This window comes from Chlorocebus sabaeus, chromosome 9 (assembly GCF_047675955.1).
Source record: "Chlorocebus sabaeus isolate Y175 chromosome 9, mChlSab1.0.hap1, whole genome shotgun sequence".
Lineage (NCBI taxonomy): Eukaryota > Metazoa > Chordata > Mammalia > Primates > Cercopithecidae > Chlorocebus > Chlorocebus sabaeus.
The window spans coordinates 7,299,045-7,326,425 of NC_132912.1; the positions used below are offsets into that span (position 1 = coordinate 7,299,045).

Genomic DNA, 27,381 nt, shown 5'->3' on the forward strand with positions numbered 1-27,381 from the left:
CACGTGGCAGGGGTGGAGAAAGACAGAGGAAGATGGCATGGTAAGAAAGCCGAAAAAATCATCTCCTCTCCTTCAGTAGCCGATACGGTTTGGCTGTGTCCCCACCCAAATCTCATCTTGAATTGTACCTCCCATAATTCTCACGTGTTGTGGGAGGGACCCGGTGGGAGGCAGTATGGGGCAGTTTCCCCCACACGTTTCCCGTGGTAGTGAGTAAGTCTCACGAGATCTGGTGGTTTTATAAGGGGAAGGCCCTTTTGCCTGATTCTCATTCTCTTCTCTTGTCTGCCATCACGTGAGATGTGCCTTTCACCTTCTGCCGTGATTATGGGGCCTCCCCAGCCACGTGGAACTGTGAGTCCATTTAACCCTTTTTTCCTTATAAATTACCCAGTGGCATGAAAATGGACTAATATGGCAGTTGAAAGTTGAAAGTGGAGAAAAATCAAAATGGATTTTCAGTCAAAAACAAAAACAGAGTGAAGAAGCCAACACTGGTGTAACCATCAGTTTATAACCACCAGCTGAGCCCAAGCGGAATGTCGCTATGGTCTAAGTTCCATCATTCGCCCTCAAAATCACCCTTGTGAGAACTTTTAACCAAATCTTGTCGGGCAGTGATAGGGGTGTGGGAGCTGGGGACGAGGTTCTGGTTCTTCAAGCTGAACTCACACCCTCGAATGCTGAAGGAAGAATCAAAAGAGAAAGGAAACGGTGACTCTGAGAACCCTGCAGAAACAGGGAGGCTTTGCAGGCTGTGGAAAGCCTCTGTTCTTGTCAGCAATAGTGAGGTACGGTTCTCACTTCCTTCAGATCAAAGCTTTCACTTCATTGGTCTCATTCTTGGTCACTGGATGCCAGGGTCGGGAGAATGGGTCACTGGTTTTCAGTCTTAGGACACCCAAACTCCTCAGAAATGTCTTTCTTCCTTCTTGCCTTTAAATAATGGGAACTCTGCAATACCGGGGGTGTGTATGTTTATCCCAGGGGGACCACTGCTCCTTCAGAATGTCCTAAGCTGGCCTGTTCGAATCAGACACGCCATGCCGCGATCTGACGAATTCAGGTACACACACACACAGAAACGCTGTCTTCCCTTTGAATAAACGGGTTCATCGCTTTGCTTAATGTGACCAATCATTGCATTATGAACCATGAAGTTCAGCTCATACATTTTCAGGACAGCAAACTACATACGCTTGGGCCAGGTAACCAAAATTAATGAATGAACAAACAAAACCTTTTTCGGTCAAGTCTCTCAGTTTGGGAATCCTTTTTTTACATAAATCACTTTATAGCCAGATGTTACCTGTGACAGTTGATAAGACACAGGCTTGTGTAAAAGGACAAAAATTAAAGCCAAATAAGTAAAAACACACACCAAATTAACTGCTGCTTATTAAAAAAAGAAACCACAACATTTCCACAGAGCTGAGCACAATGCACCTAACAGCGAAGATTTGACTTTATCTCCTTGCCTCTGATAAGTGACAGTGAGCTGTAACTCACATGAAATCCTACCAGGATATTTCGTCTTTAAACATTCTGAATAACTATAACAAAGGACTGGAAAAATTATTAAGCTTCTGCCTGGCTTTTATAAAGATGATCACAAACGCCATTCAAAGAAGAGTTAAGACAGTCTTTTCATTTTCCCTCAAGAGATTCTGTAACATGTTGAAAAATGTATTTAAATGTCTCTAGATGCAGAGAGGTAGGCTTTTCTTCCCCCTTATCCCCCTAAGATACAGCCTAAATTCCTTCTCCTGTAATTGAAAATAATGTAGGTGAGGCCGGGCGCGGTGGCTCAAGCCTGTAATCCCAGCACTTTGGGAGGCGGAGACGGGCGGATCACGAGGTCAGGAGATCGAGACCATCCTGGCTAACACGGTGAAACCCCGTCTCTACTAAAAATTACAAAAAAAAAAAAACTAGCCGGGCGAGGTGGCGGGTGCCTGTAGTCCCAGCTACTCGGGAGGCTGAGGCAGGAGAATGGCGTGAACCCGGGAGGCGGAGCTTGCAGTGAGCCGAGATCTGGCCACTGCACTCCAGCCTGGGTGACAGAGCAAGACTCCGTCTCAAAAAAAAAAAAAAAAAAAAAAAGAAAATAATGTAGGTGAATTGAGCATATTTAAATTCATTGGCAAGAAAGAAATGTTCTCTTCCAGAACAGAAATGAACTACATGAGAAGCCATTTTTTTTCCCTGGCCCAAAAGCTAGCAAATTTTTGCTTTTCCATACCTGTTGAGGGTAATAGACTCCTCACAAGTTCAAATATTGCAATAATTTCTACAAAAGGTCTGGTTGTTGGATAAATAGAAGAAAAATCACCCAGAGACAATTGTAGGTAATAGTGTAAGTTTTCATTATATTTACAAGTCAAAACCTTTACAAAGACACCTTCATCCTTTCAAGTAAATGGGTCTTTACTCTTAGGAGGTGGAAAAAACCACCAGAAATCCTAGATGCCAAAGGAGCGCAATCACACTGCCCTACGGATAATCTCACATCCGCTCTTCCTGAAAACAGTCTTTAGAACTGTGTACAACAGCTCCCATAACCAACCAAGAGGACTGAAAGCCATATGTATATATGGCATATATACACACATATATATATATTTTATTTGTTGTAGAGACAGGGTCTTACTATGTTGTCCAGGCTGGTGTTGAACTCTTGGGCTCAAGCGGTGTGCTGCCTCAGCTTCCCAAAGTGCAGGGATTACAGGCATGAGCCACCACGCCTGGCCTGGACCAAATGTCTTGAATGCAGGTCTCTACTCTTGTACGTTAATTTATTCATGACAGAAAACATGTCTGCCTTTCAGCTAAATGGGAAGATGCCACCTCTCTCTCCTCCCACGTGCACCAAAGAGAATAGCAAAGTTGTCGAGATCTAAAAAGTTGTCGTTTCACATCAGAAGGGAAGAGGTGACTCAACACACAGGACCAGAGCAGGAGAGCTCCCGCTGACTGTAAAGCTGTCATCCTTAGCAGCTGCTTTGAGACGCTGCTATGATCTAGCACAGTTGCAACCCAGCTCAGACAGATGTTTTCTCATTAGAAGTTGCTGTGTAAGAGTTTGCTATGGAACTTTCTGTCATATTTGATATAACAGGTAATATGCTGCCTTTACAATTCAGCAGAGCCGGGTTTCACCATGTCTGTTTTGATTGTATCGGGCTGGATTTAATAAAAAGCTCTGATCGACTTGGTAACATGAAAACAAGTACAAACACGTGCAAAATGAACTCCCTCTCACTGTGGAGCGGGAGCGAGTTTCTGGCTTATTTAGAGGCAGAGGAGGTTTTAACGGGAGCTAAGATTTTTGTACTTATATCTATGTCCATTAGGTGTACATGGACTGTATTGAATTTTGCAGCAAAGTTTTAAAATAAGAAGGATTTCTCCATTATAAACACTTGCTCATGTTTTCTGCCCCCACAACTTCTACAAACTTGTAAGAAAATGTGCCACTACTGCTAATGATCTCTTTAAATAAGGAGAAAAATATGAAATATTAGAAAGACGTGTTTTTCTCTGAGTTATAGGTGAAGCTCACTTAGATATTTCTTGAGAAGGAAGGAAATGATGAAATGTAGCAGCATCTTTAATCGGCCTGCCATTTCCTGCAAATAAACACTCTTCCTTTTTTTTTTTTTTGAGACGGAGTCTCGCTCTGTCGCCCAGGCTGGAGTGCAGTGGCCGGATCCCAGCTCCCTGCAAGCTCCGCCTCCTGGGTTTACACCATTCTCCTGCCTCAGCCTCCCAAGTAGTTGGGACTACAGGCACCCGCCACCTCACCCGGCTAGATTTTTGTATGTTTTTTTTTTAGTAGAAATGGGGTTTCACCGTGTTAACCAGGATGGTCTCAATCTCCTGACCTCATGATCCACCCACCTCGGCCTCCCAAAGTGCTGGGATTACAGACTTGAGCCACCGCGCCTGGCCAACCCTCTTCTTATCTACATATATTCTCTTACACTTTGGTGATTTGGCAGATTATGATTAGACCATAAGTGACGTTTACCGAATCTAAAACCCCAGAGTTGTTCAAAAATGACACCAGGAATGCTAAGTGGATCGCTGGCAATGAATGTTGAGTGCGGCACAAAACAATCTCTAAACATCTTTACTCACAGTACTAGCATGAATTAACTATAGAGGAAAATAGTACTGATCGTACAAATTATTTAATATTTCTCACTTTTCACTATGCATAGGGCGGGTGCCTTCTCTAAAGGAGGCTTAGATATCCTCTAGCCACTGAAAACTGGTTTCCTCTCTAAAAAAAAAAATCATTTCTCGAATGTTACATCTCAAAGATCATTAAGAAGTCAACTAGTAAAACCTATTCTATTTGAAACCCAGAGATGAATATTAAAAGTCCTCTCAAGCACTGTAAACAATTATTCAACATAAAATTATCTTAGAAACGGATCTTTTTCTATGTACCTAAACAACCAAGTTCAAGTACGTTGATACGGTTCCTGCTCTCAATTTCAGAGGTCAAGAAACTTAACGAAAGCAAAAATGTCACCTTTCCAATTAGCCTATTTCCAAATAAAAGAAAGTCACTTGACTCCATGTCAACCCAGATTTCGCTGCCATTTACTTAACCCAGACCAAACATGCACGGGTTCCTTTAATCTGTTAGAACTGTCAACTGCCAGAAAAGAGAGCATTTGCATTTAGCATAGTCTTTATAATATCAAAAATGAAGAGCTGTTTATGAACATAGTATAATAATGATGAGGGATATCCTCTCTACAAATTTCCCCCTTTTGCTCGAATAACCTATTGGTCCTGAAACATACCCAGTTTTTACGCCGAATGTTTAATATAATAAAATATTAGTTAAGGAAATCTCTACTTCACTTTAGGAATCCTAAGGCTTAAGGCAATGCTGTATGGCAAAAATGCCAGTAAATTTACGTGTCGTCCATAGAACTACAGAATGAACGTCCTTCAGTTTGTTCCATTTCTCAGGGCTGTGTCACAAAGAGAGGTGGCAAGTTTCGAAGTAGCAGGTGAAGTATTACAAAAACCCTTGCTTTCCAGAATTGAAAACACTTACTTGGCCTTCAATGTCTCCTCCTGGAAATTCCAGTGGGGATCTTCTACCAGCTGTAATTCTCTTAATACCCTTCCAGGCTTGTAGGCCGCGTTGATTATCATGCTAAGAACCTTTTGGGGGAAAAAACAGGTAGACTGAGCTGCAATTGCATTCATTCCTACTAACACAAGAATGCTTTGAAAACCATACCACTGACACTTAGGAACAGCTCACCATTACACCCACATTAAGTGAAGAACTGTGATTAAGTCTGATAGAACACGTGCCAGGCTAACACCAAGTTGTTTCACCATCCCGGGATGAAAAGCATGGTAAAATCCAATCTCTCTGGCTAGAAAAGTGTGAACCACTCTCTAGAGGAGGTGGCAGACTCCCATTAACTCTTCTAGTTGCAGAAAAGTTGAACCATTTTCACCAAAGAGCAATTTATTGTACTTCAACAGGATTACTCTTCAGTCGGATAGGCTACTGAGAATTTCATTCTATTTTTAAAGATTTCATAAGGAACCAATGAAACGGAGACAATCTACTCATGCCAACACTTCTGGAGAGGCTTCAGATGCTTGCAAGGAGGGTAACAAATTGTGTGACACTCTCCTCTTGCAGGCTTAATTCATGGACATTTAATACTAGGGCAACCCTCTGAAATGTGAATATTTTCAAAGAGCGTCTGGAACATCCAGCGCCATCCAGTATCATATTTCCTCCATCTACCCCTCACTCCAAAGTCCAAGAAAACAAGCATGTGTCTACCATGGGGCTCAGGAAGAGCAGGCATTTCTGAGAGTCCCAACTGCTGACCCTGGGGAGATATGTTCCTGTGAACCTCAATGAGCTTCTCAGACCCCTGAGGTGCTAACCTCAGACCCCTAAGGTGCTCACCTTTCAAAAAGTAAATCATCAGTAATGATTAACATTGACGAGTTCTGGCACATTCCTGGGCTGCTGTTATTTGCATAAAGACCTTACAGAATGTGAGAGTGCAAAGCAGAGGCCTAGGTGTGCAGCTTCATGAAATGACCCTCTGTGAAGCTCCACTGGGTGACAGTAGCAGGAACAAGATGGTGAGAGCACGCAGCATCCATGCCTCCTGCAGGCTGTCCCGGTGCAGAAGTTGGAAGGAGCACGCCAGGCATGGAGCTCACATTTCGGATTTCAGAGCAAAATACCATTGAGAGAGCAAGAGATATACCCGAGTGAGAGGCAAGACTGGCACTAGTGCCTAAATGCTCACTATCTTTTAATGGAGACTATTACAAAATAAATGGAAAGAGATGGGAGAACGTGGATGGAATATGCATGTCGCAGCTTTCACGGGTCTGTCGTGCTCTGGAACGTAACGAGCTTGGTTTGCACCCTGATTTATTTCCGAAAACAACAAAGCGTTCTCAAGTTGTAACTAAGGATTCGCTCTTAAAATACTTTACACTATGCAGTCAGCCCGGCGACTGCCTTTTCTCTGCCTGGGTAACATTTTGCTATGTTCCAAGAGCCTCAAAACTACCCACCAAGAGAATGTGGCTTGCCAAGGTGCTAAAAAGTCATGACAAGGCGGTACCAGCAGTTTTGTTGCGTTTGTGTTTTCTGTATTAGAATAATCATCTGATTTTACTGTTTACTGTCAGTACAATTTACAGAAACTCAGTTTAAAAATAAATCTAATTAGAACAGACTGCAATAACGCACACAGTGTTTATCAACAGACAATAAAATTTCAACAGATTCTTTTCATTGGGTTTCCTGAGAAAACCCCAGAGCTACATGTTATTTGCTGCATATCGAGATGCATTTGGTGACTGTGAAAAGAAAATGCCTTCTGGAGTTCAATTCGGCTGGGAGCAGGCAGCAATTAAATTATAAAAAGCATCTGATATTGAATGTTTTTCCCTTGGCTTTTCTCGATGCCACATCATCCGTCTCCAAATTCAACAAGCTCTCTATAAAACTTTGGAGTTATGAGCTGAATAATTTCTGTGCACGTGACAATGTCATGTATTATGGTTACCTAATGAAAATAACGAAGTGGACAGCTACTATGACTAGCCACAGTTAAGACTGAATTACTGTGCTTTGCAAAACACTGGAGTTCAGTTCATTGTGTTCTTGATCAGACGGGGTAGCAGGCAGACTGCCCCTCACCCCCCCGTAACTAACAGGACCTTAGGTGTCTCATCTTCCTCCACTGATATGGTTTGGCTGTGACCCCACCCAGATCTCATCTTAAATTCCCATGTGTTGTGGGAGGGACCCTGTGGGAGGTAACTGAATTGTAGGGCAGTTTCCCCCATAATGTTCTCGTGGTAGTGAATAAGTCTCATGAGGTCTGATGGTTTTATAAGGAGTTTCCCCTTTTGCTTGGCTCCCATTCTCTCTTGTCTGCTGCCATGTAAGACGTGTCTTTTGCCTTCCACCATGATTGTGAGGCCTCCCCAGTCACGTGGAACTGTGAGTCTATTAAACTTCTTTTCCTTTATAAATTGCCCAGTCTCGGGTATGTCTTTATCAGCAATGTGAAAACGAACTAATACATCCCCCACCTCATTTCTCAGCTCTTTTACAGTAAAATCCTTGAGAAGAGTCTACACTCAACAGCGTCTTTTTCTCTTCTTCAGTCATCTCTGGAACCCAATCCAATGGGGGCTTTTCTGTGTCCACAATGATCATGAAACTGTCTCATTCAGATGCCTGGTGAGGGCACATGGCCGAAAGACTGGGCAGCTCTGGTTCTATTCTCACCCTGCTGGCAGGGGCTTCCCCGCCTTCCACCTCACCCTCTGAGAGCCTCACCTCCCAACAACGGCCAGGGCAATCCTTTAAACCACAAGTCAGATCAGGCCTTTCCTCTGCTCTGTTCTTCTCTTAGGATTGTTCTTCCTGGGAAACCCTTCCAGACCATCCTTCCCCATCTGGGTCTTTACTCCAAAGTCCGTATCAGAATGGTCTGCTGAGTAATCTGTACACAGCACCTTCTTCCCTTCATTCTCCGGCCTCTCATGGAAAACTTGTCTTACTATTAGTACAGGATTATTCTGTAATTGGCTTATTTGTTCACCATCCACCCCCACTAAGACACAAGCAGCAGGAAATCAGGGACTTCATTCTGTTTGCTGCTGTATCCATGGTAGATAGAACCATAACTGGCAAGAGTAGGTGCTCTACAGATATTTTTTGAATTAGTTCAATAATTTCAATATGGGCTCTGAAATTAGATAAAATTATTCTGTTCATCTAAAAATTAACAATAAATTCACTCCAAGTATTTGATACCATATAATCTACGTGAACGGAGCCTCAGGAGTTATCATTTGCTATTGCTTTTCATTGCTGCAAAATCTTATCCTATGCTATGCTAAGAAAGTTCATCAAATTTATCTTGTCTTCTCTATGGGAAAATAATAAAAGCCTGACAAGCAAAAACAATGTGCACTTTTCCTTTGCCAGCCTTCCCTCAGCACCACAGACTATGTGAGTGTGTTAGTTTACACCCGCCCACAAGCTTGGTACATTATACTTAGTGGGTTAACTAATGTTCGGCATAAATTTAAAACAGCAGCAACAAAAACACAGCAGAGTATCTTCCAGAGGCCTGTCTGTATCTGTCTTTGATTCCGAGCACCGACTTCACCGAGGTCAGCTGGGTAAGACATTCCCTCTGTCCAATATCACTTGGAAAAGCCCTCTATACGAGACCATCATTCCTACTCCCTTAATACTGCCTCCCCTGGGTGCTATCGAGAAACGTATGGCTGCTTCCAAGAATGAAAGCTCTTCTCCTACCGTCAAGTTTATGAACAGTGAGGGCTGCTTGGGGCAGCCGACTTTCAGGGTTCCCACCAGAAAGCTTTCTGGTTTTTAGGTACAAGTTGTTGAGAGTGATAGCCCAGGACAAATGCTCAGAGCTCCACAATGAAGGGGAAATTCAAACAGCACACGACAGACTCCCCAAATGTGAGAGCCACACACCCCAAACAAAAAGACAGAGGGAAATCACTTCATGAATCGACCACAGGGCAGAAACCGAAACCATAAATAACAGCGGAGGCCAAATCCCAAACTGCCAGGTCCCACTTGAAAGATCCAAAACTGCAGGTGACCAGGAGCCGGAGTCACCTGAAGCCCTTTGGGGGTTGGGAGTCACATCACTATTTGCAGTGGGGTATCTCTGACTCAGGGCCAGGGGTTTGGGGGACACTGCATTCCGGTCCAACGGTGCAGCATTACTTCTTTGAGTCTGCTGGTCTACGCCTTCCCACCTAGCCTTTGGACCTCAGCTGAGTGCCGTGGTCTCACCAGCATCTTGGCGAACGGGGTGGAGAGTTACACTGGAGCAAAAAAACAAGCCTGAGAAGCGCCTCATTGCACAGGGTCCTGGGTGCCAGGCTTCCCGGGCTTTCTCTGAACATTTAAGCACCAAAAGAAGAAAAAAGAGAGGAGAAAATCAGGTGTTCTATTTCTACCTTTCTACAGAAAGTTACAGCTCATTGATTTCCTTTCTATAAATGTTCCTCTCTTAAGCTCCTGAACCTGGACTGCCAAAAACCCCCACACAGGACAGGACAGGTCTGCTGCCGAGCGAATGCAATCGGAGAGCCCTCGCCTGCTCAGCACCCCAAAACTCATGCGGAAAACCCACAAAGGGACACCCACAGATGCCCCACGTGAAAGGCATGTTTCCCTTTTTTTCTGAAAAACAGAAGTTACATACTGTCACTGACATTTACATACTGATATTTTAAGCCAAATAAATTCTAAGAAAAACCACGAGGTTCCCCAAGTCTCCGAGAGCCACCCTGGGACTTTCTCCAAGGACACTGTCCTGCCAACCCCCCATGATGTCTGGAGTTCCTGTGAAGGCAGAGGCTCCATCGTCCTGCCCAGGTGGGTGTTTTCAGAGTCATTTCTGCCAGGAGCGCTTGGCTGGTCTGCTCTCACCTTCATCACGGGTCTGTGTCTACAGCTGAAACAGTCACTCCAGGACCCATGGGCATGAGTAAATACATTAGATGTTCCACTCCCTGTTGGCCTCTTGTGCCCAGGCTGGCTCACTCGTTCACTTTCTCTTTCACATGCAGACACTAGCCTGTCAGACTGTCTATAAAGTAAGGACTACAGGCCTGGTGATTCATGAGATGGTATGTACGTTACAAGGCAAAAATTCCCTGAACACCTCGTGCAACGCAAAGGAACACAACAGCTGACAACACTCTTTTGGCCATAGGAGGCAACCAATCTCTTGATATGACACAGATCCATAGTTTATCTCTCTTCTGGGGACCCTGGTACTCTGGGGGAGGCATAGGGTAGAAGGATTTGAGATAGGAAAAGATGATCCCAATGGACAATGACCCTACTGAGCATGGACATGTGACTTAGGATAAACAGCATCACTACTGCCTGTGCCTAACAACTCCACCCTCCGTGCAGCTGGGCACAGGCATCCCGTAAAAGACCTAGCATGTGAGGGGCGGTCGTCGGCTGGGCCTGCCCTTCCACACCAAGGCCTGCTTCGTTCTGAGTTTGCTTATGGGATACGTCTGGACCTGAATGGACCAGTGAGTGACTCTGGTTCCAGCTTCTCTCAGGTCCCCATACCTCCCCTCACTGCACCCCCTCGAATTGAGGCCAGACACACTCGTGGTCCCCTCCAAACCCCACTCGGCTCTAACACCCATCAAGTGAGTAGAGCCATGCATTAAAGACCACTTTTACCAGAAACTTCGTCCTCTCTTGTAAAGCAGTACACTCAGATAGAACCCAGAACTGGACTTTGAAGCCTGCACTCAACCTTGCCAAAGACCATGTCTGCATCCACCCCGAGACGTTGTCTATTTCTGGCAGAACAGGTCAGCGTAAACCGCTCTCACTGCGCATCTCCTACACATAAAGTGTTCAAGTTCCTAATAACACCGATGGCCAGGAAAAGCAATGCACTCTGTCTTTGCTTCCATTACCTCGTTCTCTTTAACTAAAATGAAATTTGAAGATACAGAGGCTCTGGTACTGAAAGAGGAGCATTAGCATAAATATTAGCTTGGTGGAACTTACATTTTTCTTGCACTCACAGAACTGAAGCACTCACCTATTTTTTTGTTTGTTTTTCTTTCTTCCTGCCACACACATTTTTCAAACATCAGCAAAAAACTAGTTCTGTCATTAGAAAACTGCTCTGGCCTCACTTTTAAATTTGGCTGCTGGCACCTATCGGAGAATTGACCAGGGGTAACTACTTTTGACTTAAAAAAATCATTTAGTAAAGTAAAACAGCCAGCCCCTCAAGACAGGCTGAAGCTAAGGTCATCTTGTTTGTTAACAGAGCTGGCAGATAAGGGAAGGTCTCATTTCAACAACAGAACGTGTCATGTGAAACAGGCTTGCAGGCAGCTTCAAAAAAGGCCATCAGCTCTCCGTAATTTTGTGTTTTTGTGTCCTCATCCTATCACTCACAACAAAACCAGGCAGAAATACAGGCAGACAACATCGCCCTAGTGGAAATCCATTCACAGACTGACAGCTGTGGCAGACAGAAGAAAGTCAGTTTTCGCTCTAGGGTCCTATTTCCTATGGTGGCAGAAATTCTTATGTGTAATCCTGGCTTGATTTCTGTTTGGACTGAGTTTAGTATCTACAGGGATCTCCAATCTGTGCCAATTTATTCGCTTAGCATTAACTAGCGGTCCTGCCACTTAACCGCACTGCGGAGCCCTTCCCAGGGTGTGGCCCTTCCAACTCAATCACCATTTTCTTTAGCTGTAAATTTCTCATGTATTGAATCTACTCGCCACTTACGCTTAGTGAGATGTGTACTGTTTGATTTCAAGACATGATGCCAAATGCAGAAATGAGCTAGTTACAAGGAAGGCAGCTCCACTCTGCTGCTAAATGAAGACATGTATGAAGGGCCTGGTACCATGGCCAGGCCTGCGACAGACTCTAAACATGAGCAAGGGCCCTTTCTGGGTCCACCCCTTGCAGCCTGCACATTTCAGGTGCTGTAAGCATCCTCTCCTCTTCCCTCTTTCATCCCCCGCACCCCAGATGCCCCAGCCTTGTTCCTGCTCCTCTCCCTACCTGGGGCAGGCCACCTGTTCCACGGTCCCCACAGACTGCGGATGCCTCCAGTGTGATCTCAAAGCATGCATGCCAGGTCCTGCCCTGGAAGCTGGGACCATGTGGCTACGTTCTATTTACCTACTCATCTTTCCCACTCAACTGGACGCTCATGTGGGGCAGGGATCACCTGCTAAGCATTCTACATGCTCCCGAATAAATGACCACAACAATAGCCTCATCGATTTCTGACAGGTTTCTTCTAAACTGTAACCCCTACTTCCTCTCTCAAGCAGATGTTTTTTCTAATATAAAGGTCTTTAACTATGAATACCACTGATGACCAGGAAGAGCAAACGCCCTCTGACTTTGCTTCAGTGGTCTCCTTCTCATTAAGTGAAATGATATTTAAAACCACACAGAGGCTCTCGTGCTCCATCCATTGATTCAAGTCCAAATCACTTAAAATACCAGAAAAGGCCTTTCACAAGCAGGTCCCATCCACTTTGCTCCATCCAACCTCACATTGAAGCACCAAGGCAGGCCAGCTTCCTGTTTTTCTTCTCAAAATCTAATGCATCCTTTTATGCCACTGTTTATCTCCAGCCTAAGTTCCTAAGCTCCAGCTATACCTGACTTTCCTTTCTGGAACACACCTTGAATGCCCACCTGTGTGGCCATGCCCACACTGTGCAATCAGGATCCTACGCACTCTGCCTAAGCCAGATGAAATGTTACTTGCCATATATCTGTCCTCCACTCTGCTCCCAGGGCACTGTGTTTCTGCCTCTCTCTCGGACCCCCAACTGTACATCAAGCTGAGGATTACATCATCTCCCTAACAAGAGCAGGAAACCCCAACAGGCAAAAGGCAGAGCCTATTTCTTTTTTAATCCAATGCTTCCAATGGTGCCTGGCTCCTCAAAGTTACCTAACAAACATTTGTTCAATGGATCAATGGATCGGTGTGCCTGCAGAATTTTAAGAAACATTCATCATGGTATAGTGGCAATAGAGAATATCCATTTGGTATCTTCTTTCTTCAGAGAAAGCACTGATACGTGTAAGAAAAGAGCAGAGAGAGTTCCAGGAAGAGTTTGGAAACTATTCCAAATTTCCAATCTGTTTCCAAGCACTGTCTGAGGCTATGCTAGAAAAATGCAACGGAGAAGAAGCCTTCATCAACATCCTCAGGATTCACCTCTCTCTGCAGGTCGTCGCCTGAAGGCAGCAGGACACATGGGGAGCCACAGCTTCCAAGTGACAGGCCTGGATGTGACCCATGACACAAACCTCATCAAAGTACCTGGAGACCATTGAAATACTTACCATTACCTCCCGTGTGCACGTACCAGGTGCTGGGAAGAGATGGATGAAACAAAAAGATGGCACAGCACCATGACCCGGCCAAGGAGCACCATTCTCAGTGATAATACCCTCTGCTGCCGCGTGAGGTCCTCTGTGCCATTCCAGGCTGGTTTACCTCTTTGGAAACCTCAACTCCAATCCTAGGCCCTCAATCCACACACAATCTTCCCTCTGTCTTTCCAAAGCACTTCATTCAAATCTAGTGTAACATTTCCCCCTAATTCGATGGGAGGCAGATGTGTGTCCCTCCCCCTAGACGGGGAGACTTTCATGGGTCAGAGCATCATTTTTCTGTTTGTGTATCTCTGGCTTCAGCCCCCAGGACGGAGAGAAAGGAGGTCTCGGTAAATGCAACTGAATTGCTTCTGATGTCTGTTCCCTCCTTCAGAAACTGGGTCCACAGCTTTTTGAAAAATCCTGTTAAAATAAGCCAAGATGATTGTGCACGGGCTTTACCTCTTTAAGAACCAGCACACATTTGCCCGGTCCCACTGACTGAGGTAGCTCTGCGATCCTTCCTTTGTTCAGGTAAGGGCCTGAGAAACACCTGTGGTTGATGAAGAGCTGAGGACAGCAGTATTTCCCGTTGACGGTTCCTGCAGGGGAGAGCAACACAGCCCATGCTTAGGACCACAGCCCCAGACCCTAAGGGACCCCGAGACCCTTGCTTCATCCACATGGTCAGGGAAAAGGAGCACACAGAGCTGTCCGAGGTCTTGGCTGATGGGCAAAGCAATGAAACCCAAAATGAACACAACCGTGACGGCCAGTGTTGTTAGAAGTGTAATTAGGAAGCCGCACTCTGGTTGAAAATTGTGACAGAGGAGCAGAGAAAAACAGATGATTTTCTTCTTTTGAGAAAGAGGTGCTGTGTCCTAATAGCAGGACATTTTATATCCTTAATGATACCTTACAAATTCTGGTTAATTTTTCCAGATTGCATGAATCTGGTGTTCATTGTGCCACACAAGTGTGTCAACTTCACCACACACAGAAGCATGCATGTGCCTACAAGCAACATTTGATATCCTTAATGATACCTTAGAAATTCTGATCATACTTTCTGCCATATAAACAAACTTTTCTGTTTATGATGCAGTATTCAAGATACATGAAAAGACACAAAAGCTAAGACAATGACCACTCCAGAATCATTATATAGTTCAAGGACAAAAACACTGACTACACAGTGAAATCATGTGTGTCACCCACCCCAGTGACCCCCCTAACCTGCACCCCCAGAAGTCACCACAACCCTGAATCTGGTGTCCATCATGCCACACAAGCGTGTCAGCTTCACCACAGACAGAAGCATGACAATATATGATATTTTAAACATATTCCATAAATGATTTCCTGCAAGATTTTGTTTGTTTGCTTCACAAGAAGTTTCTGAGATATATCCAAGTTGGTAAATGCGCATCTAGAAAGTTCATTCATTTTTTTACTTATTTGACTCTGTTGAATTAATATAGTATCATTTAGCTGTCCAGTCTCTTACCGATGGATATTTAGTTGTTTCTACTTTCTCAGGACTGTCAACAGTGCTTTCATGAATACGACTGTGAAAAACTTCTACATCTGGGCAAGAGTCTTGCAGGTGCGTAAGAAGAGTGGGCTGGCTAGGCCACCTCTGTGTATCTGTATCTTCAGTTTTACTAGACATGGCCACACTGTTCCTCACAGTGACTACCCCAACTGACACTCTTGTTAGCACCGTGGAAGGGCTCCTATAGTCCCACCCCCACCCCCACACTGGTTCCTGTTGCACTTCTCCATCTTGCCAATTTGATGCAGGTGACGTAGACCTCACTGCAGCTTAAGTGTACATGACCCATATTCTTCTTTCAACTCAGAAAGGGAACAGGGAGAGCTGCTGATCTTGCTGTCTCCAATGCCATGGGCAAGCAGAATAATTAAATGATAAGACCTCAATCTAAAGTTTCTTTCTTACAGGTGGTGGCTCACGTCTGTAATCCCGGCACTTTGGGAGGCTGAGGAGGGTGGATCACCTGAGGTCAGGAGTTCCAGATCAGCCTGGCCAACACGGTGAGACCTCATTTCTACTGAAAATACAAAAATTAGCCGGGCATGGTAGTATGTGCCTGTAATCCATCCTGGGTGAAAAGAGAAAAACTCTGTCTCAAAAAAAAAGAAAGTTTTTTTTGTTTTGGTTTTGAGACAGGGTCTCACTTTGTTGCCCGGGCTGGAGTGCAGTGGTACAATCTTGGCTCACTGCAATCTCCACCTCCTGGGTTCAAGCGATTCTCCTGCCTTAGACTCCTGAGTAGCTGGGATTACAGGCATGTGCCACCATGCCTGACTAATTTTTGTATTTTTTAGTAGAAATGAGGTCTCACCACGTTGGCCAGGCTGGTCTCGAACTCCTGAGCTCAAGGAATCTGCCTGCTTCAGCCTTCCAAAGTGCTGGAATTACAGGCATGAGCCACCATGCCGGGCCTAAAGTTTCTTAATGTCTATAAATGTAGAACGAGGTTTCACTTCTGGCTAAGGGAGTCACTGCCCCCACCCTGACTCTACCCAAGCGCCAAGCTAAGCAACACTCACAGTGGAATTTCTGCAAAACCACTGCTATTAATCTGGGATGGTAATTTAACAGTCTAGGAAGGCTTGTTCTCATAAAGACTTCAACTAAGAACCAGCAGAGGTAGGAGGCAGACATGTTATTCTTCTGGATATAAAAGAAAAGGAGTAAAATTACAATTATAGACTATGAAAGTGTAGCTGACAAGGTTCTTTTAAAACCATTCTAAAGTTTGAATTATATAAAACAGTCAAAATAATGAAGTCCACAGTAGAATTTACATGGAAATTTTTTGGTAGGATGACTCTGCCTTTAGATTACCAGGCCTGTAGAAAAACAAAATTTTAGTTAAATCTACTTATAAAACAGCTCTTTACTACCAAGATAAACTCCTAGTAGGATTCTTCCATGACATGTTGGTTTTAATCCTGGAATTCAGAGCAGGTTTCATTTTGGCTTAGAGAATAGACTTTTTCATCAAGTATGACAAAGTACAAACGTGTCTATTACCAGACTTCATGGTCACAGGGTAGCTCACAAACGTATTTCCAAAGGTTATTGTAGGATGTAAGACTTTACACATTAAAAAACATATTGTTCACAACCAGCTCGTTAGAGGGTTTTAAGGAACAATTCAAAAGCCAGAGGCGACTTAAATACTAACAGTAAGTGGAAAAATGCAAGTGGAACCGAAATAAAATGTCGAAAAAGAAATTGCCTAATGAGGCCGGGCACGGTGGCTCAAGCCTGTAATCCCAGCACTTTGGGAGGCCGAGACGGGCGGATCACGAAGTCAGGAGATCGAGACCATCCTGGCTAGCACGGTGAAACCCCGTCTCTACTAAAAATATACAAAAAAAAACTAGCCGGGCGAGGTGGCGGCGCCTGGAGTTCCAGCTACTCGGGAGGCTGAGGCAGGAGAATGGCGTAAACCCGGGAGGCGGAGCTTGCAGTGAGCTGAGATCCGGCCATTGCACTCCAGCTTGGGCGACAGAGCCAGACTCCGTCTCAAAAAAAAAAAAAAGGAAAAAAAAAAAAAAAGAAATTGCCTAATGAGATGATATTTTCAATACTTTCCTTTTCCCCATGATACACAGCCCTAATTTGGCTCCTAATTTGCAAGTCACACATAAACCGTTTTTCTGTAGACTAGAGCTATCTAGAACTACTGGCCAAAAAGCAGAAAAGAAGAGGCACAGAGAATTTAGCTTAGAAATTTTTCTTTTTGAAAAGTAGGTATCTGTACATGAGTGGCAATGGAGAAAAACGGAACAGGCTCAACGCTGAGATGTATTCACAGTGACCTAGAAACACGTACATGTCCCTGCTCCCGGCTGCACTCGGGAAGGCACGGAGACCCCTAAATGGGACCGATTACCTGTGGCGTCCAGGTGAGGGAATAAACAAAGGTCATGAGGTATTTTCTTAACAGGCACTGTGGGCGGCAATCTGTCAACAGAGAAAATAAAACTATCAGGGACTACAAGCTTTAGAAGGAATTACCACATTCCAAAGTCTTATCATAATTTAAAAGGACTCTTCCAGAAATCTCAGATAAGAGGACCATAGAATAGAATGTGTGCATGGGAGCAATGCCAGTAAGACCAGATGAAAACAGCATTTCAGAAAAGTAGTTGTCCAATTCTTTGGATGGCCCTGGAAAGCCTGAGACATCTGCCCCTGAGCAGCTGGCACTGAGCAGTGAGTTTCTCCCAGGTTGCTTCTGGCCTTGTCTCTTGCTATGGAATTGTAATACTGTCTTCAATTATATTTTAAACACGAAGAAACGTTATCTGACATTGGATTAAAGTCAGACTTTTCCACTTCGATGTCTAATTGAAAACCACTTTCCACTAACCTTTGATTTCTGACCTCCGGGCCCCTGTGAGTCATGGCCACACTAAAAATAAGACCCTAAAAGAAAATCTATAAACTGGCGAGTCTTCAAATGCAATACAGGCTTAGTCCAGGACAGAGTTCTGTTATAGTTCGGTAAAAAATGCTGCTGAATAAATAGGTGTTTTAAAATGCAGCCTTAGGGGAAAAGAGGCACACTAGGTTTCACAGGGGTGTCTAGGTTGGTGGCATAGAAACCACATGGTTGAAAAGCTCCTTAAGCTCAAAGTCAACCTTTACAAGAGATCGTAGCAAGGCCATCTATGTAGTGGTTCTCCAAGAGGGGTCCCCAGACCCACAGCATTGACACTACCTGTGAACTTGTTAGAAATGCAGATTCTTGGGCCCCATCTCAGACATTCTGAATCAGAAATTTTGAGGATGGGGCCCAGCAATCCGTGTGCTCCAAGCTCTCTAAGTGACTGACGCACGGGAAAGGTGAGAACCGTTAATCTATGGGCTGCGCATTTAGGAGTGATGAATTCAAGTCTGGATTCAGTCACAAGTGTGTTACGAAATCTCTCTACTTCAACATCAGGTGGATAACATGGAGTCTGGTTATGAGCCGCATACACTGCATTTAGAAGCAAACACAAAAAAACACCTACAGAACTGTTCTTCTCATTTCAAATAGTGCAGTTAGAGTTCAATTTCATTTTATTTAAATTTAAACTCGACTACTGCACATGAAAACGCTGTTTTCAGCTGTCTTTCCACCAGTGTATTTTTATTTACTTAAGAAAGCCGAATCACTTGGCATGGAATGCACATTTTAGCATTATTTTAAATACTTTTCAGTATCTACAAATGTTACTAGCAGTCACAACTTTCCAAAAACACACTGCCTGCCTGGACACACTTTGCTAACACTCTCTTTCCACATAAAGTCACAACTGAAATGCAGGACACCCTCTCTCCATAGGAAATCACAATTGAAATGGGGGACAGGGCATAATCTGTATTTGTTCAGCCTACAACTTAAGGCCTACACTTTTTTTCAAATGGAATCGAATTTAATCTTCCTCAGTACCCCAAATCATATTTTATAAACCAGAGCACTGAAAGGCAGAGAACCAATGCTACTTGCTCAGGTTCACTCAGCAGAGCTGGGGTTGGACTGAAGTTTTCTGCCTCCAAACCCAGGCTACTCTAGGAGAGGTGAGTAAGAAGCAGCATTCTGAGTGTGGTGAGGGGCTGTGAGTCGAAACTGCACCTGCCACGTGGGGCCCCTGCAGACGCTGAGAACTGCGAGCACAGACAGCCATTTCTCTCAGTGTGTAGGTCTGGGGCCCTCCCCAGGTATGTCGAAGTGGAATAAAAAGTGAGCCATGGGAATCTGGACTGTGAGTGCGCTGGGGAGAAGGCACTGTGTCCTGCACATAACAGGTACACAACAAATAATCTACTTGGGTGCTATTTGCCAGATAACACCAATAAAAACAGCCATGCTTCCCAGCCTCTATAAAGACACTACAGTTTATCGGTATACAGTACAGTCGGGGAGGAAAAAGGCACGTACTGTTTCTCTGGTTGCACAACTGCAATCTTTCTCTTCTTTTGTGCTGTAGAAAAGGCAAAGGGGAAAAAAGAAAGTCAGCTTTGTTAGTGGGGCAAGTCCATTTTTAAAAATAGGTTATAAAGTAAAAAGGTACCCATTTTAAAGTAGTAATTTAAATGCTGAAAAGTTATGTCACTCACGCCACAATTTCCTATCAGTTTCTTCTAGCATAGGACAGACGTTAACTCACCAGATGTCAGATCTTAGTACAACTTAGCTCATGTAATCTGATCATTACGCTAGCTACTTCATTTTTAAATGTGCATCTAAGAAAGCAAAAGAGTACACCTGCTGTATCTCACGTAAGCACACACGTTCAGATAAATTGTTGCAAGCAATTACCCAGAATGATTTTTTTCCGAGAAAAATTGTGATGAAGCAAATCATGTGACCATCACAGCACTCTCCCGAAGTGCTGTCAGAGGCATGCATGTCAACTCAAACATGTTATTCACAAAAGGAGAACCAGGAGCTCACAAATATGCCTGGTCAAACATTGACAGAAATGAGCAAATAGTGATTTATTTGGATAAGAACATTTCCAGTTTATATTTATAACTGATTCGGATCACCTTAACAAAAATAGACCAAAGCTTTTGGCATCTGCTAACTTTGGCTCAGATAAGCCTACATCTTCCAACATAAGCATACATTAATTCCAACAAAACTTGTCAAGCTGCTAGAGCCTGGCAGGTTTGGAGTTGGAGTTTGCCTCTTTAAAGCAAAATGTATGTGCACGAAATGCAAGCAAAAATAAATAAGAAAAATACTCAATAAGATCCCACCGACTCTTGACTATCGGACATTCAACTCCAGTTATTACTACAAAAAGGTCCACACTTAGGATCTGTCAGGTGAAAAGTGAGTTTGCAATACTTGTCTCCTCTGGTCTTTGTTAACGGGGTGAGGACGCCTGACCCCCTGGGAAAGAGCCAAGCACAACAGACAGATCCAAAATCCTAAGGAACGAGGAAACTTTACAGCGTTTACCTTAACCTGTACGTGATTGTGCTCCAGAAAACCCCAAAGCACTTGCACCCTCCCAAATCCACGTGAAGGGGGGAAGAAGAGGATCTAGGACATCAGGTTCTGTTTGAGGGACAACAAGGACAAAGGGGATTGGAACCCCAACCCCAGGACAACACTCAGGTTGGGGAGAACCTATTGGCCATACTGGCTGAGCGAGGTCAGAATCTGCAGCACTTTTTTTTTTTTTTCGAGACAGAGTGGAGTATCACTCTGTCACCCAGGCTGGAATGCAGTGGCGTGATCTCAGTTCACTGCAACCTCTGCCTCCCAGATTTAAGCGATTCTCGTGCCTCAGCCCTCCAAGTAGCCGGAATGACAGGCATGTACCACTATGCCTGGTTAATTTTTTGTATTTTTAGTAGAGATGGGGTTGTGCCATGTTGGTCTGGTCTGGTCGGGCTGGTCTCGAGCTCCTGACCTCAGGTGATCCACCTGCCTCGGCCTCCCAATGTGCTGGGATTAGAGACGTGAGCCACCATGCCTGGCCAGAATCTGCATCATTTTAAGAGACAGGGGAAAAGAATGTCCTCGAGATTAAAATAATTGTTGTACACTCAATGTTTTAGAAATATTTTTAAGTAAGGGGAAACTATTACTCCAACTGAATCAGATCCATTGAGCAGGATGGTTTAGGAAAAGGAGAATCCCATTGAATCCAGCTGTCTCTAATGTGAACTACCTGCTTGTTTCACACACATAATGTCCTCTGGTGCTCTTAATAATGCTAACAAAAGGAGCCCTGAAACTCTGTTGCCACTGGGGAACGTGAAGTCAGCTATGCAATGGAACTGTGTTTCCAGCAATGTTGTGAGAGTCTTCAGAAGTGGCCACAGAACAGGCTGTTAGGAAGAAGTTAAGTTGGTGCCTAAATTCCACCAAGAAAATGACAGAGACGGAATCTCTTTAACAGTTAAACCTGTAATCTCTAAGGACTCATCATTTTGAATAACACTTCTGATATGCATTAGGGTAGAATAATAAGTGCAATGATTTATTAGCCTAGAAGATTTTTAAATGGTACCATTTTGTGATAATAACCTACAATAATATGTTAAAACACACAGTTGGCCAGGCACGGCCACAGTGTAATCCCAGCATTTTGGGAGGCGAAGGCAGGCGGATCACTTGAGGTCAGGAGTTAGAGACCAGCCTGACCAACATGGTGAAACCCCGTCTCTACCAAAAATATAAAATTAGCTGGGCATGGTGGCGCATGCCTGTTACCTCAGCTACTCGGGAGGCTGAGGCAGGAGAATCGCTTGAACTCGGGAGGTGGAAAGTTGCAGGAGCCGAGGTCGGGCCCTTGCGCTCCAGCCTGGGCAACAAGAGCGAAACTCTGTCTAAAAAAAAAAATTGTTGCATGTATTTAAATGTGCATGCCTGTGTGTGCACACATGTATGACTGGGCATGTACTACTGGGTTGTTTAACTGTTAATATTGGTTATTTGGTATTTCTGTAACCAAAGAGATGTGTGGTAATATGCTTTATAAAGTATAGCTGAAATATCAGCTATTAGTTACTGTTAAGAGTAGACTGTTTATTTATTTTTTGAGACAGAATCTCACTCTGTCACCCACGCTGGAGTCTACTGGTGCTTGGATGCCATCTTTGCTCATTGCAGTGCTGACCTCCTGGGCTCAGGCAACCCTCCTACCTCAGCCTCCAGAGTAGCTGGAGACATGTGCCACCCTGCTGGACTAATTTACTTATATATGTACTTCTTTTTTTATGTATATACAGTATCTCACTATGTTGCCCAGGCTGGTCTCAAAATCCTGGGCTCAAGCATTCTCCTACCTTGGCCTCCCAAAGTGCTGAGATTACAGGAATGAGGCACTGTGCCTAGCCTGGCTAAGTGTTTATAAGAATGTCAGTAAATTATTGGAACCAATTATGATTCTGTTAGGAGAAGCTACATGAGAAAAATCAGTTCTTTTAAATAAATGATAACACAATAATATAGTATCTAACTTATTTTTTTCACATCGAAACAATGAATTGGATAAAAAACTGAGAGTGATGTTTCAGGTATTTTTTCTCCACCTCTCTGTGACTTTCAACTGTCCCTCACTGTTAAAGTTTGTCAACCTGTGATATCATTTCATACAAACACTTAAAGATTAAATGAGATCACGAAAACATGAAAAATTTCAGTGGAAAATCAAAAATCTTATTTGTTCTTTAGAACTTGGTTATAATTTCTTTATGAAGCTGCCGATTTACTCACGAAGATTACCGGTGTCATCCACCACCCCCCTCAACTGGGAACCACTTACAGACTGTTTTGTGTGGTGTAGTCAAAGGGTAAGAATTGGCTTCACACCAGCCCACTGGGAAGATGTCCATGGATTCCACATCAACAATGACCTCTGGAATAGGAGTCTGCAGCCCTGCATGGGAAGAAGTGGAGAAAAGAGGTACGAACAGATCTTACCAACAAAGAAACAGAAGGACAACAGTAATAGAGCATCCCTAACATGGGGGAAAACATTCTTTTATACATTAAAAAACAAAAACAAAATAGCAGCCGTATGGAGGAGACGACTTTAGAGGAGTCTTTAGTCTTATCACAGACACAAATGCTTGAAAAATAAAAAGGCAGGGATAAAAGGGGTTCAAATAAAGTGAGGGTTTGGAAAAACAGAGATACTCCACCCTAAAAATGAAAGAGGAAGAAGGACTGTAGGAAAAGATTGGCATCAGAGCAGGATTGGCTGAAAGAGAGACCAGGCATCCCCCTGTCCTAAGAACAGCTCTGGCGTTAAGGGAATGTATCGGAGCTTGGGGTAGGACCTCAGGGCCCACATCTAAGCCTTCACGATGTGCTCCACCCAACACCAAGTAAAGGCAACCTTCAATGAAAGAAAGTCAAACGTCACAGCTAAACGGAACCAGTAAACCTCAAAAACAAGGTTTATGAGCAGTGTACATGGACAAGGCCCTTCTCTAGGAAACGTGTCAACTTATCAGTTTGGAGTTACTTTGTTTTGAATTCAGTTTGTGGCCTGTAGACTTTGGCCATGCCATGGAAAAGTCACTTATGTAGCAATGTCTAAAAGATGTCACTAAAAAGTGGGACCTGATGACTATCACACCCTATTACATAATTACAGTCATGCCTTGTGATGACCTGGCTTCACAGCCATGAAACTCTGAAAAAGAAAAGAAGTCTGGATTTAATAGCAGCAAAAGTTTCAAGGAGCTCTGGCTACGGAGAGAATAAATTGGAACCAGTTAAAAGAAGAAAATTTGACACCAAATCAATAGTTAAGAAAAAAACACTTTGAACCAGGAATCAAGAGTTAAGAGCTCCATTAACAGACGGTGACCCACAGACTCTGACCCCTTAATCCAGCTCTGCTTTGGTTTCCTCATTGAGAACGAAGATGAAAATAACACAGTGGCTGGGCACGGTGGGTGGCTCATGACTGTAATCTCAGCTCTTTGGGAGGCCAAGGCAAGCAAATTGCTTGAGCCCAGGAGTTCAAGATCAGCCTGGGTAACATGGTAAGACCTTGTCTCTACAAAAAATACAAAATTAGCCTGGCATGGTGGCATGCACCAGTAGTCCCAGCTACTCAGGAGGCCGAGGCAGGAAGATTGCCTGAGTCCAGAAGTTTGAGACCAGCCTGGCCAATATGAAGAAACTTTCTCTCTACAAAAAATACAAAATTAGCCTGGCATGGTAGCAGGTGCCCATGGTCCTAGCAACTTGAGAGGCTGAGGTGGGAGGATCACTCACATCTGGGAGGTCAAGGTTGCAGTGATCAGTGATTGCACCAATGCACTCTGGCCTAAGTGACAGAGTGAGATGCTGTCAAGAAAGAGAGAAAGAGAGAGAGAGGGAGGGAAGGAAGGAAGGAAGGAAGGAAGGAAGGAAGGAAGGAAGGAAGGAAGGAAGGAAGGAAGGAAGGAAGGAAGGGGAAGAAGGGAGGGAGGGAGGGAAGGAAGGGAGGGAGGGAGAGAGGGAGGGAGGAAGGAAGGAAGGGGAAGGAGGGAGGGAAGGAAAGAAGGAAGGGAGGGGAGGAAGGGAGGGAGGGAAGGAAGGAAGGGGAAGGAGGGAGGGAAGGAAGGAAGGGGAAGAAGGGAGGGAGGGAAGGAAGGAAGGGGAAGGAGGGAGGGAAGGAAGGAAGGGGAAGAAGGGAGGGAGGGAGGGAAGGAAGGAAGGGGAAGAAGGGAGGGAGGGAAGGAAGGGAGGGAGGGAGGAAGGGAGGAAGGAAGGGAGGGAGGGAGGGAGGGAGGGAGGAAGGAAGGAAGGGAGGGAGGGAGGAAGGGCGGGAGGAAGGGAGGGAGGGAAAGAAAATAACGCGGTGAGTCCCATTACCATCCATGTCATCTCACGACATCTGAAGAATTTTGAATCACATCCTCCCTCCCCACCAAAACCGTAACTTCATGAAGCTAAATACCAACAACCAAACACAAAATGGTCCTAAATCTGGTGCGAGCTCCACCAGCTCTGACTTTTCATCATCGAGTAGACATGGTGAAGATGGAGTATGTTAGTTGCTAAACGTGGGGTTCCAATTTAGAGTTAAGCCAATATATTGGTGTATCTCAGGTGCTCTGAACAGGGACAGCAGGTGCTCATACACACATACTATCATTGCCATTCATCATTTTGAACTTTTGATTGGTTCCCAAATCAATTATCACGATTGTCAGTCTTAACTTTTTAAATGTTTAATTCCCCTGTAATTTAAAGAATATAGAATTTAAAGGAATGCTAGGAGATTTACAGGGCTTATTTTTGAACAACGTTAAATAAAAAGACATCGTTTCTTTCTAATATTATAAGACTTGACCAATATTTAGCCTAATTGCTAAAGGAATCAAATAAGAAAGAATATGTTCAAAACAGACAAAATGTAAAGAAACTCTCCCCAGAGGCATCCAGTGTGGAAGTGCCTCTGCCTGTCCTGAAGGGTGTGGGATTGATTCTCCAGAGTCCAACAAAGTGGGTCCCTGATGCAGGTTCCCGGTACACAAGGTCATTTTCTCCTCTGCAGACCCAAAAAGCATTTGTTTCTCAGCTACTCAAAAATTTTGCTAACAGGTTAGATTCATCTACTAAATACATTTATATTTCCAGATTTGTATTTAGCTACAAATAAGATTTTCAAGGTCATTAAAAGTAGTACTTCAAAAGGAAGCATAAAAGTAACTTTATATTGGGAGGCTGAGGTGAGTGGATCACTTGAGGTCAGGAGTTCAAGACCAGCCTGCCCAATATGGCAAAACCCCGTCTACTAAAAATACAAAAAATTAGCTGGGCGTGGTGGGGGTGCCTGTAATCCCAGCTACTTGAGAGGCTGAGGCAGGAGACTCACTTGAACTTGGGAGGTGGAGGTTACAGTGCGCTGAGATCATGCCACCACACTCCAGCCTGGGCAATAAAAGTGAAACTCCGTCTCAAAACAAAAACAAAAACAAAAACAAAAACAAAACAAAAAAACTAACTTTGTGGCTTATACCTTTCTAAATTATGACTTTCATCTTCCAATGTTCTGCTAGTTCAAACATCACATCGTATTATGGCTTTAATATATATACTTCAGTACAATGTATACATTAGTACATAGGTAGGTCCATCTTTACCATACTTTAGAATCCTTTGATCAAGTTTCCCATTCAATTAAACAAGTATTTATGAGGTCACATGTGTCTATTAAATAAGAACTGATGGAAAAGTCAGTTATCTATCACCCGGGAAAGTGTTCCTGACCCTGAACAAATCCCATTCCAAATAATGGGTACCAAGTCTTCATTTCCCTTTACCAAGCTTATGAATCTACATTTATCTGGCTGGATTCAGACAACCATCTTTTAAAACAAACTAATAATTTTCCAAGATAGGAGACCCAAGAGTATGTCAAATAATCCATTGAAAGAATGTCCACAATGCTCCTCCTTGATTATTTGAGGACTGCCAAAAGCACATAGGCAAAGCTGAATGTTCCACTGAAGACCTGTATCATTTCATAGAAAAATCCTGACGCATCGCTTCTCGGCCTTTTGGCTAAGATCAAGTGCAAAATCCCCAACACACAACACAAGACCCTGCTCAATCTCTTGACTTTGCCTAAGCTGCATCCTGTCAGTATGGATTCTACTTGTTTATTTTTATCCAGAACCTTCGTCTCAAAAACCATGAGGAAGCTGAATTCCCCATCTATGGGAAAGCACTTAAGTAAATCTGGGTACATCCATGTGAGGGAATATTCTGCAGCTATAAAAAAGAATCAGACACCTCTTAATATACTCATACATACAGATCTGCAAGATGCATTGCCGAGAATAAAACGCAGGATGCAGAACACTGTGCATATATAGTATGCTACCATCTGTTTAAAAGGGGGAGATAACATATATTCGTATGGAGGGAAATGCAAAATGCTAACACAGTGGGCGTCCACAGGGAAAGGAACCAGATGGCTGGAGGCCGGGGGCACAGGAGTGGAGGGAGAATCTGACCCAGGATACACTTTTATGATATTTTGGCCTTTGTGAATGAGTTCCCTATTTTACAACCAAGGCCTCCGCAATCACCACCATTGTAACAACACAACCAAAGATACCCGGAGAAGAAAGTAGGACTCTCATACAGAAATACGGTATTGCCGCAGAGGTCAGATTAATGAAGGGCCAATTACCATAAAGGAAAACAAAACTAAACAGCAATCAACATTTCGCTTCCTAAGAGAACAAAGACTTTCCATACTGACAAACTAAATTCATAAGAACACAGATTTCTGAGAATCTCTTTGGAACCTTAAAAGAGTTCTGCAGCTTGCTACCCCCTTGTCCCCGGTTCAGCAGAATGCAGAGGTCCACCTGTCGCTCTCACTGCACCGGCACC

General features: G+C 43.9%; 1 protein-coding gene across 2 annotated transcripts in view; it reads right to left on the reverse strand.

Annotated features, from left to right (window-relative positions):
• The window catches only part of SFMBT2 (Scm like with four mbt domains 2), a 253,380-nt gene that overhangs the window by 24,982 nt on the left and 201,017 nt on the right, over positions 1-27,381 (reverse strand). For both annotated transcript variants that reach the window (XM_037983322.2, XM_037983323.2), the window contains 5 exons: positions 22,799-22,912; positions 19,453-19,495; positions 17,416-17,486; positions 13,949-14,088; positions 5,078-5,187 (listed from right to left, as the gene is read on the reverse strand). In XM_037983322.2, coding sequence (XP_037839250.2) covers positions 5,078-5,187; positions 13,949-14,088; positions 17,416-17,486; positions 19,453-19,495; positions 22,799-22,912 — 478 coding nt within the window. The remainder of the gene's footprint in view (positions 1-5,077; positions 5,188-13,948; positions 14,089-17,415; positions 17,487-19,452; positions 19,496-22,798; positions 22,913-27,381) is intronic.